Genomic DNA, 11,919 nt, shown 5'->3' with positions numbered 1-11,919 from the left:
AAATCGAGCCATCACTAGATTTGAGTGCGGTCTGAAGATACCCACAAAACAACTTTTAGAACTCACGAAGGGCACTATGAGTTCATGGTTATGCCCTTCGGTTTGACCAATGTACCCTCAAAATTTCAAGCCTTGATGAATGAGATCTTTCAGTCGTACCTTAGAAAATTTATACTTGTATTCTTCGATGTCATCTTGGTATACACAAGTCAATAAGTGAACATGTACAACACCTCCAAATCACCCTTCAAACCTTGGTGGAACATCACTTAGTAGCCAACTAGAAAAGTGCTTCTTTGAATAAATAAAGTTAAGAGTATCTCGGCCATATAATCTCAGTCGAAGGGGTGGCAGTGGATCCATCGAAAATCGAAAGTATAATCAATTGGCCAATTCCGAGAGATGTGAGAGCTCTTAGAGGTTTTTTGGGGCTAACTAGGTAGTACAAAAGAATTGTCCAAGATTACGGTAAACTGGCACTTCTTGAAAGAATAACATGAAGAGGTGGCGGAAAATGTAGATTGAAAGCATGAGAGGGTTGGATTAGTAGGATTCAAAAAAATTTCAAACAAAGTTTGAAAACATTGTACCTTTTCCTTTGCTTAAGGTTGATGAAGCCAAGATTCAAAGGGATGAATCCTCCACACTTAACAACATCTTGAGAGAGCGAGAGAGTCTGAATCCTAAGAAAGAGAGATTGATTTTCTTTTGAGTGAACAAAATGAATCATTAACCTAAAATGCAACCATTTGCATTTATATATACATGGACCATTTTGTAATTAGTTGTTTTTCACTTCTATGCCCCAATAAAATCTTATTTTAAAAGTAGCCCAAGTATTTATTATTTTACCCTTTGAATAATCATTTCTCTCTCTTATTCTGCTCTAACTTTTCAAGGCTATTAGTGTGACCATGTAGGTACACCGTGGATTAGCCATGAGCTAGTTCTAGATGAATTCAAAAACCTGTCCGGAGGCTCAACGACTATGGTAAACATCTAGCAATGTGCCATAGTCCCTAAACCACGATGAAGAAATACTTCATCGAACCCATTTTAGATCATATATACCATGTAGGTAAAGTCCCTCCGTTGATATATTCTGATCGAGTACAGATCCATGAAATGCCAAAATCCTAAACTCGATCTTCTACCGAATCGTTTATTAATATGTCCGGAACTCGTCATCATGAACTTACTTTCTTATGACTAATAATAGACTCTGGCCAGAGATTCTGATTTCTGACATTTATCGACGTTCGTCCAGGAACTCGAATTCAGATGGAGTCAGCGGTACTCCTGATCCTATATTTCTGAGTCAATGGATCCCTTCTTGAACATCATTCGTTTTCGCATATGAACAACGCATGACCAAATAGACTTTATCATACGAAACATGACTAGTCTCCTACTCATACACCGTATGAACCATACGCATTTGTATCGGATCCGACTACAATGTCTCAGGTCAAAGGACTACATTGTGCACTGATATAACCAAAGGATAAATCATTGACTACATGCTTTTCCAAGTGATTTGTGGTTATTCGATCACGTTCAAAAAATAGTTCACCAACCGCTAATCCATACCAAAGCTCCAGTGACATAACTATCATCGTCATCCATACTTATATCAACTCATGATATCTTTTGGAAACATCCAGTATGCCTACTATGCAATATAGTTGCCCAAATTATATTGCTTTCGTAGGGAACCCTTTTGATAATTCATTTACCGATTAAATGAATCATCTGGACAATTTATATACATACTTTATTTTAAATGCATGACTGAATAAAAGAAGCAATTTATATATATGAATTGAAAAACTCTTTCTTCTATTATTTATGATATATTGATACAAGACAAAATGCTCTAAAACCGACAATACGAATGGTTTCTAGGGCATACACTAATATACACTAACACTTCCTCTCACAACCTTATTAAAAAAAAGACTCATTTCTATGGAATGAAGTCACTCAAGGAGCCTTTGAAGCCTTGAAGCATATCTTGACTAGTGTATCGGTTTTAGCCATGCTCAACTTTTCTAAGTAGCTTGTGATTGAAAGTGACGCATCAAGAACTGGATTAGGGGCTGCACTTATGCAAGAAGGAAGACCTTTAGCTTTTCTGAGTAAAGGGTTGTCACTCAGGTCAAAACTAAAATCTGGTAGATAGATACTGTTGGTGGTTTGATGGTGAATTCGGAATAGGTATCTATCAAAAAGTGTATAGTTGAAATAAAAAAACAACCTATTCATGGGTAGCTTAAATGGTTAGAGTGAATTGAGGATAATGTAGATAGACGTAAGGTCTCAAGTTCAATTCTTATCTGAGCATCCTCGATTTAAGTGGGGAACCGTGGTAGTGGGTTGTTGTTAGACTCATGAAAATGAATTTATTAAGATGATCAAAATACTTATTTGTGCTTAATAATGAAATCATAGTAAGGCAATTAAAGAATTTATAGGATTATTCATGAAAAATCACATTTTAATTTTTCCTTACAATTTGTGCATGTTTGGAATGAATTTTGGGATTGTGTATATAAGTTGATATTAGGTGTGATTTATTAATTAGGGTTGATTTTGTTCATTTATGCTATTAAGTGGTTACATTGTCATATTTATTTGGGGTTGATTTTGTCGATTTTCAATCATGCAAGGACCACAATGCTATTTGCCATTTTAACTATAAAAAGAAAATGAAATTGCAAAATGGAGGGGCGCAGCTGAAAAACCCTTACCCTTCACAGGATTCTAGCCATTTCTGATCACCCTAGGTCCACCTTTGGTTCGATTCATCTTCCTCTCCATCATCCTGGCGTCGATTCGACTTCCGGTTGACAACGTTTCGCCTCCCACTCGCATCCCTTCAACTTCTAGCCACGTTTTGCCATTTTTCAGTGAAGTTTGAGCTCTCCAAGTTTTGGGTCATCTTCCCCTAGGGTCCTTCCATCTTCGTCAAGCTCCATTGCCATCGATTTGGCTGTTTTTTGATGAGTTTCATCACTTTGCATATTGTGACTCTTCACTTTCCAAATGATTTTTCGCTCACTTTTCTGTGACGTTGCACCTCCCCAGCTACCAATCCTCACTCCACAGCTCGAAAACTACCTCTCTATACCCTTGGATCATCATTCTGCCACCGACCGCCGACGACCACCATTGGAAGCCACTAGAATCCGACAAGTTGTGACTCTTCATCTTCTCCAGCCACAAAGCATACCATCTTGTTGTCGGTTCCATCCTCTTTGCCATGACCAACCCCACGTTCGACTTTCCAGCTTCTGTCAACACCACCATGAGTGGTTGAGCTCCCGATTGCTTGTTATGTGTAGGCGAGATCAGGATCGACACTCACGGATCGAGCTTAAATGTTGGACATTTGGTTAAGTTTCTTGTATTCAGATTATATTTGCTTTTGTTTTAGTTTGTTTGCAACGCTTTAATATTATTCTAATGCTTAACGTGATGAATTGATAATGTCTATTGAGAACGTTTGTTGATATACAACTTTTTGCATAATTGAATTTTGGTTTGAGATTATTGAATGTTGATGATGACTTTAAATTGCTTCGATGCTGATTGCAATCAAGTTGTATTAGCGTTTAATATCATTTCTACTACGAATTCATTTGTTGTGTAATACGTTGATTGGATGATACAAAGTTGATAGGTTTTACTTGTTGGCTTTATACCAACTAGTGTTATTTAATTGTTAGAGCTTTCCGTTAATCGATGATAATCTTTAACCAATCGATCTATAACTAAGACGATAGGGAGAGACAAGATATATTATACCTAAATTGTCGGAAAAACATTTTATGTAATTTGCCTAGCCTTGTAGGTTTAGGAAGTTTAAGTGCGGGGAGAGGAATTGTGGGACTTAGTCTTGGGTCAAACCGTGGGACTTAGTCTTGGGTCAAACCGAATCCGTAAAGGCAATGCCTTTATTATTGTGTTTTAGTTAGTAATTTTCATTTTCTGCTACTAGTTAGTTTCCTAATTAGTTTAATTAATCAATTTTCCAATTTCCCGTTGCTTAAGTCAAATATACACTAGGTTGTTAATCTTGCTCCCTATGGATTCGACCATGCTTACCGCTAACTACGATACTTAGGTTTTATTTTGTGGCTGTGATGACTAGTTCGACAATATTTGGTGCCATTATCGGAGAGCAACGTGCTTTTGATTTTGTGTGTGTTTGGGTTTGTAAATACTTTATGTTTAATTTTTCTACGTTCTTTAATTTTCATTAGGACAGTTTAATTCGTGTTTGTTTTTATTTTATAGGAAGATTGCTATTGGGAAAATACTGCAGTGTGTCGTGTGCATTAAAGTTTTAGCGTGAACCGATTGTGAAACTTTTTCATCTTTTTTGCTTCAGTTCTCTTTATTTTTAGTTAATTGTTTGTGTGGTTGACTGCATGTTTGAGTGGTAGTTTATTAGTTGATAGTTTGCTTATTGTTTTTGTATATTTTGTTTTTATTCATAGGATTTGGTTTTTGTTTTAGGATTATTTCTTTTATTTGATTGATAGTTTTAGTTATTTGCTTGTGTGAATTTGTTGGTTAGAGTTTTATTAAATTTTAATTTAGTTTTAATTTTCTTTATGTGTGCTTTTTAGGATTTTCTTTTTAGGATTTGTCAGTTTCATGCATTGTTGGTTCGGAACTTAGATAAGAATAGTGCAGTAATACAATACAACATTATACATTATAATGTCCCATACCAAATAAATTTTATACAACTATGTAGATTGTAGAATATTGACTAGAACCAAAAATAATTAATAATATAACTATTTAGAACGGCTTATAATCGGTGAATATGAATAGAAAATTAAATTATAATTTTATCTCATCTAACTTGAAGATGGGGTTAAAAATAAAATATGTGGGGGGCCAAATATCGATTTCCAAATAAAATACACAAGTATTCGGGCCTTAAAAATTTGTTTAAGACAAAAAATTATGTTTTAGTTAAAAAATGGGCTCACACAACATAAAATGTTTGTATGAGAATAAAATTTAATTAAGTCATATGTAAATGTAGTGCAAGTTAATGATGATTTAATTATCATTCTAATTGATTGGTACAAGAGGATCTTTAAAAGGATATTAATATATAAACAAGGAATAAAATCCTATTTTACTTGTTAGCAAGGGAGTCAAAGGATTACTTTTCTACTAAACAAAAATGTGTAAGATTTATCAAATTCATTAAACTTTTGCGGAATGAGTTGGATTGTGTTCGTTATTGCTTGGAGGAATGGTAATTCGACATCAACACAATATCAAGCAAATAAGACATAATGTAAAGCACACTAAAGACTTTTACATGGTTCCGCTAAAAACTATTTTAGTTTACCTCCATGGCACCAAGTTCAACTCAATCAAATCAACTAGCATCAAACAACAATGTCAATACAAGTTAGAAGTTATACACATCAAAGAGTAAACTATTTCTTGTTTACAAATTTAACTTCACCTCTCCATTGAACACACGCTCAGCCACGATACAATATTATACAATATAATATCCCATACCAAATATATTTTATACTATTACGTAGATTGTAGAATATTGACTAGAACTAAAAATAATTAATAATATAACTATTTAGGACAGTTTATAATCGGTGAATATAAATATAAAATTAAATTATAATTTTATCTCACCTAACTTGAACACGGGGTTAAAAATAAAATAAGTGGGGACCTAAATATCGATTCCCAAATAAATTAAACTAATATTCGGGCCTTAAAAATTTGTTTAAGACAAAAATGGGCTCACTCAACATAAACTAATGTCTGTATGAGAACAAAATTTAATTAAGTCACATGTAAATGTAGTGCAATACGTTTTTCATATAATATGCATTCATTAGTATTATAATAATTAATGATTCGTTTGTGCTTAACAAGTTATGCTATTTTAATTATCATTCCAATGATATGTAAACAAAAATGTTTTCTACCAAACAAAAATGTGTAAGATTTAGGATGTTCCATTAAAAAAAAAAAAGAATTAACATTGAACCCAGTTAGTAAAACGTTTTAGTTTGCTGTTAGAAGGAAATTAATAAAATACTAACACAACGAATGACCTATTTCAATCAACGGCTAACTAAAAAGCTACGGGGAAGAATCCAGTCGAATTAAGTCTACGTAAACAAAATTAAAAATCATTAATTAAATACTTTAGTAATTTTTTATTGGTGATTCTTGCATAACTTTCATAGTAGAAATAACAAAACTTGATTAAAGCAACCATTCCTAGACTTAGGATTTTGCTATGCCGTGGTTGATACATATTAATATTAATTAATAGAAGTTAAGTGGGATTATGACATAGGACATATGATAATATTTAATTAATGTTTATCCTATAAATAAGGGATTTCAGCAAGCTTCATTCATAGTCTCGTAGACCATGGATTTGAAGTGAGGTTGGTCACAAGGCGGCAGCTTTCGAAGACCAAGAACAGGTACCTCAATTTGTTCAGGAGGTAGCAACTTCGTTCGATCTAAGACCAGAAAACTTTGGTCAGAAGGTCATTTGAAGACCAAGAATTTATAATCTTGCTCAGAAGGCATTTATTGTAGAGGAAATTACAACAAATATCATCCTGCTCCCAGCAGGAATTAATAGGTATAATATTCTTTAAATTAAGTAGCTTGTTTATAATGCATGTAGCTCAACATTTTATATGTTGTGCTTTGCATATCTTTTACAATTTCTTCTTTCGGTTAATTGATTCCATATTTAACAGGTTTTCAAATTTTGTCTTGTCCACAAGATCTGTAGACAAATTCCACTGTTCTGATCATCATTATGAGTATAAAATTGACATCACCGACGACATCCATCAGGGTAGCATTGCCCTTTTGTAGTGGAATAAATAAGCTTAATTTTACTGCGGCTGGTGTCCGGGAGAAGAAGAGACGTAAACAAACCCGCAGCTTTAAGATCAACAATGCGATGTCATCACTAACAGAATTTCAGAAGAATGTGCTGGAGATCATAAGTACTGCTGCAACGCCCATGGAGATCTTCAATCAAATGCTTGTTGTTCCCATCATTAACACGGTGTCTGCAGCCATGGAGGAGAAATGGGAACTTAATAACGGGAAAGCAGGGATTCTTGAGCCATCTACTGGAAGATTGTCACAGGATGGACTTATTTTTCAGCAAAACTTTACTGTCAACTCATATGAGATAGGAAGTGATTTCAGAATATCCATTGAGGCCTTGATGAATTATTTACAGGTTTTAGTTATACCTATTTTATTCAGAAAGTCGTTAATTAAACTTGATGTATTTTCCAACTGCCTCTTGTTTGTGTATAGGAAACATCACTCAACCATTTCAAGAGTGCAGGAATACTGGCTGATGGTTTTGGGTCAACATTAGAGATGACTGCAAATGACCTCATATGGTTGGCTTGTCGGTCGCATATGGAGGTCTATCACTATCCTTCATGGTAATTCGCTTTACTACTGCTTATTTGCTTTACAATTTACAATATTTAATGCTCTGGGTGATAATTGATTTGATGTTCATAAAACTGCCTAGAATCTAAACTTGAATTCATGCATGTTCTATGTAAAACTTTATCTATTATTAAATAATCCGCAGCTTGTTTCGCGTGGATTAATTTATGCGCATATTTATCTTAATGTAGTTTGATTGGGATAGCATGCATCATATATAATTAATTTCGCGTACACGAAACTTGACTAGCCATATAATACATGTGCTTTTTTTTGAAGGGCCGATGTTGTTCAAGTAGAAGGTTGGATGTGTAGGTCAGGGAGGAACAGTATGCGTCGAGAGTGGCGGATCCGAGACTTGAAGACAGGCAAAACTCTGATGCGGGCATCAAGGTTAACCTATTTCTACCAATCTATTCCTTGAATTCAAATATATTTTAAATTACAGGTGGACATTTGTAATTCAATTAAATTTGGATCACAATTATAAAAACTATAAATTTGATCTATTAGTATTTACTAGTATAAGTATTTTAAAATTTTCAAAACTTTAATTACTTGTTCTATTTAAGAATATGTGTGTATATATACATATATGTGAAGGTGTACGGTGTACAGTTGAAATTCATGTTAAAAAATTTCTGATGTGCGAGCATGAGAAGCTGAAATGAGTTTTACAATTTTGATGATTTTAATTTGCATGTTTTGGCTATATATTCAGTTTATTTGTGCTGATGAATAAGAAAACAAGGAAATTTTCTAAGGCAAGCGAGGAAGTCATGGGAGAACTGAAACCTTTTTTTATGCACTTTGACCTTCCCATGAACAAGGATAGCAGAAAACTTCAGGGGCTTGATATTGATAAAGCAGATTACATTCGCACCGGTTTAAATGTAAGTGTAATCAATCTCTCTATATATGGAGAAGAGATTTGCAATTAGGAGCATGGTTGTTAGTATCTTACAATATCCGATACGTATCATACGATACGATTCGATACAGGTCGCTAATGATACGTATCAGAGAGTGTATCATAAACCTTTCGATACATTGATATGTATCCTATGATACGATACGTATTCGTTTATATCCTTAAAAATATCGATATAGATCGATACGACTTTATTAATTTGGGCCAAAGGCCCAAAAAAATTTCCGGTCAAAACCGGGTCACCCAACCCAATTCACTAAAACCTGTCTAAATTTACCCATTTTGCATGGAGAAAGTGAAGAGGAATACGTGTTACCCATTTTACATGATAATAATAATATAAGTGGAGATATCATTGATCTTGGAAATGATATGAATGGTTGAGAGAAAATAATATAAATTCTTAATTTTGATTATGTAATACAATAATTTAAAGCCAATAATACTACAAAATTCTTTAATTAATCTTAGGAATGATATTAATTTTTTTTAAAATTTTGATTATTTTATTAATTTTTTTGAAAAAGGCATATCCTACGATACGATACGATACGCGATACACGATTAAAAAAATTAAGATTTCGATACATGATACGATATCTGATTTGACAACCATGATTAGGAGTACTAACTGGTTATTTTGTCATCAAAATTCAGCCTGGATGGACGGACATGGATGTCAATCAACATGTGAGTCATATCAAACTGGTTAACTATGTTCTCGAGGTAGATTAATTATTTTTAACTATCATCTTTATTGGAGATCTTTCTTCTTTATCCACATGTATTAATCTTTATTGCATGTGATGTTTACTTGAGAACATATCTGTGAAATTTTTTTTTTTTATCAGGGCGTTCCTCGCTCAGTTGTGGAGAGTGATGAGCTTTGCGCCATGACTTTGGAGTATCGGAAGGAGTGCAATATGGATAGTGTGCTGCAATCTCTTTCCAAATTCAGTAGCAATCATTTTATAAATAATCAAGAAATTGAGTTGGATCATTCGCTGAGCCTTGAGTGTGGAACTGAATTAGTAAGGGGAAGGACCAGCTGGAAGAAATAGTGTACCAAGGACAAAGTTTCTCTATAGAACTCATCACTACATAAATTATATAATTACGCATGAAACATCTATAATTTAATATAAAAAATAAATGTATGATTGTACATTTATATCACTGTTATATCTGCTTTATGGCTTTAGGGTTTATGTATTCCTGCTAGGTTTTCACTGTACCAAGTCTCTCTCTATCATTTATGTTTCATTTTCCTGTTCCACCCATCATTATTACAATAGAGCAATATGAGCCGATGTGATGTTTAGTGCAGAAACAAAGTGAATCGAAAAAGAAAAAGTTCATAAAATTTGTGTACTGATATTCTTAAGTACAAAGTACAGTGAGTAACCCTTTTATAGTGTTGAGATATTACAAATAGTAACTAACTGTTAGACTTAACAGTAACTACTATACTAAAAGTTCACAGTAAACAAATGGCATTGAATTTTCTTCTTTGCTAACATTCTCCCTTAAGATAAGCTGGGAAGATTTGTCAACTTCTCACTTCACTAACATTTTCCCTGAAATTTAGCATCATCAAGTCAGCTCTAGTTTCTTTATCATAAACAGCATCATCAAAATCAGCAACTGCAGCATTATATGAAATCAATAACACCAAACTCAACTATCACCGATAAAACCAGTTCAGTTTACAATTCAGTTTGCTGCCATCAATACCAAGAAACAAAATCAACTGTCACCAATAACACCAGTTCAGTTTATTGCCATCAACACCTTGAGACAAAATCAACTATCACTAATAACACTAGTTCAGTTTGCTGCCATCAGCACCAAGAGACAAAATCAACAGCTGCATGATTTAGTGAAATCAACAGCACCAAACTCAACTATCATCAATAACACCATTTCAGTTTGTTATCATCAACACCAGGAGAAAGAACAATAACACCAGCTCAAAAATCAGCAACTGTAGTAGTTTTGTAACTAAGACAGCACAACTTGATTAACAGCAGCATCAATTTTAGTTTCAGCTTTAACATTAGAAGTTTTAACTATTAGCTTGTCCCGCAGGATTTCAAACCTTGAAGCTGATAGAGATTTAGTGACGATGTCAGCCTTTTGGTGTTCGGTAGGAACATATTAAACTTTCAAATTGTTAGCCTGAACTTGTTCTCTTACATAGTGTCATCCAACTCAGTGTGTTTTGTCTTAGCATGAAAAAATAGATTTGATGCAAGAGATCTATACTCCGATTATCACACCAAATGATAGGTACTTCGAGAAGAGTCAAGCCAATTTCAAATAATAAACTTCTAAACCAGCGCTTTTCAGTTGCCCCTTGTGTAAGTGCCTTATATTCTGCTTCAATGATTACAGCCACTACTTTTTACTTCCTAGAGCTCCATTGTGATAACTTTGGACCAAGAATAAAGCGCAACCATTTGTGGACCTTCTGTCTTCAATGCTACCTGCCTAGTTAGCATTATTGTAGCATTTTAGATTAAGTCTATGAGGTTTTTCAAATTGAACTTCAAATTTGTAATGCCTTTGAGATATCTAAGAATCTTTTGCATGCTTGCCAATGTAGTTAGTAGGGGCTTTGAGAAACTGACTCATTTGTTGACTGAATAGGCAATGTCAGATCTAAAAGTTTTAAGCTTGTGGCCCCTTTATACTTCTGTAGAGTTATGGTTTATCAAATAGTTCAATATCCCTCAATGTCATTTGTTGCCTAAACCATAGGTGTAGAGCATGGCTTGAGTCCATCATTCCAGTTTTAACTAGTAGGTCCTTGGCATATCTTCTTGACTCATATGAATGCTGAGTCAGTTCTGAGAACCTCAAACCAGAGAGTATTTAAGACCCAATGTTTTCAATGCGAATTCAATGTTCAGTTTATGTAATAGTCTTGTACAAACTTAACATCACTTCCTATCAGAGAATGTCACAACACAACAACTACATATAGGAACTGATCATTTGCTTATAAATAAGAGACTGGAATCTGACATAGAGCTACAAAACCCACATCCTAGAAAAGCAGTTTTGACTTTTCAAACTAGGCTCTTGGAGATTGTTTCAGGCCATGCAAAGCCTTGGTTAGTTTAAACATGAAGATGATTTTTCAAATTAAAAAAAAACCCGTAGGTTGAGTATGTTAACACTTTTACTAAGCTCTCATTCAAAAATGCATTATTGACATCCATTTGTTGAATATCCCATCCATAGGTAACTGCCAAGCCAACACAACTCATTGTAGATGACTTGATTATTGGACAAAATTCTCATGATAGTCAACTCAGGGTTTTGTTGAAGCCTTTAGCCACCAGCTGACTTTGAACCTTTGAATTGAGCCATCAAGTTATGTTTAATTCTAATACCAACTTACTCCCAACTATATCCATATGTGACTTAGTTGGAACAAGTTCCCAGTGTTATTTGAGAGCATTTATTAAAATCAGTTTCCA

General features: G+C 34.0%; 1 protein-coding gene across 1 annotated transcript; it reads left to right on the top strand.

Annotated features, from left to right (window-relative positions):
* The first annotated feature begins 6,991 nt into the window (after positions 1 to 6,991).
* On the top strand, positions 6,992 to 9,495 carry LOC116121683 (palmitoyl-acyl carrier protein thioesterase, chloroplastic-like). Its single transcript, XM_031407624.1, has 6 exons — positions 6,992 to 7,279; positions 7,360 to 7,493; positions 7,783 to 7,896; positions 8,225 to 8,396; positions 9,092 to 9,160; positions 9,286 to 9,495. Exons 1-6 carry the CDS (start codon positions 6,992 to 6,994, stop codon positions 9,493 to 9,495), a joined length of 987 nt encoding a protein of 328 aa, XP_031263484.1.
* Positions 9,496 to 11,919: the final 2,424 nt, after the last annotated feature.

Source organism: Pistacia vera, unplaced genomic scaffold, assembly GCF_008641045.1.
Source record: "Pistacia vera cultivar Batoury unplaced genomic scaffold, PisVer_v2 Contig102, whole genome shotgun sequence".
Lineage (NCBI taxonomy): Eukaryota > Viridiplantae > Streptophyta > Magnoliopsida > Sapindales > Anacardiaceae > Pistacia > Pistacia vera.
This window is presented reverse-complemented; position numbering and strand designations above follow the sequence as displayed.

Excerpts from the sequence above, each read along its gene's own strand:
- LOC116121683 (XM_031407624.1), top strand. The coding sequence starts at position 6,992 with ATGTCATCACTAACAGAATTTCAGAAGAATGTGCTGGAGATCATAAGT. Across the intron at positions 7,494-7,782 it reads GTCTATCACTATCCTTCATG|GGCCGATGTTGTTCAAGTAG; the intron begins GTAATTCGCTTT and ends TTTTTTTTGAAG. Across the intron at positions 9,161-9,285 it reads TGGTTAACTATGTTCTCGAG|GGCGTTCCTCGCTCAGTTGT; the intron begins GTAGATTAATTA and ends TTTTTTTATCAG.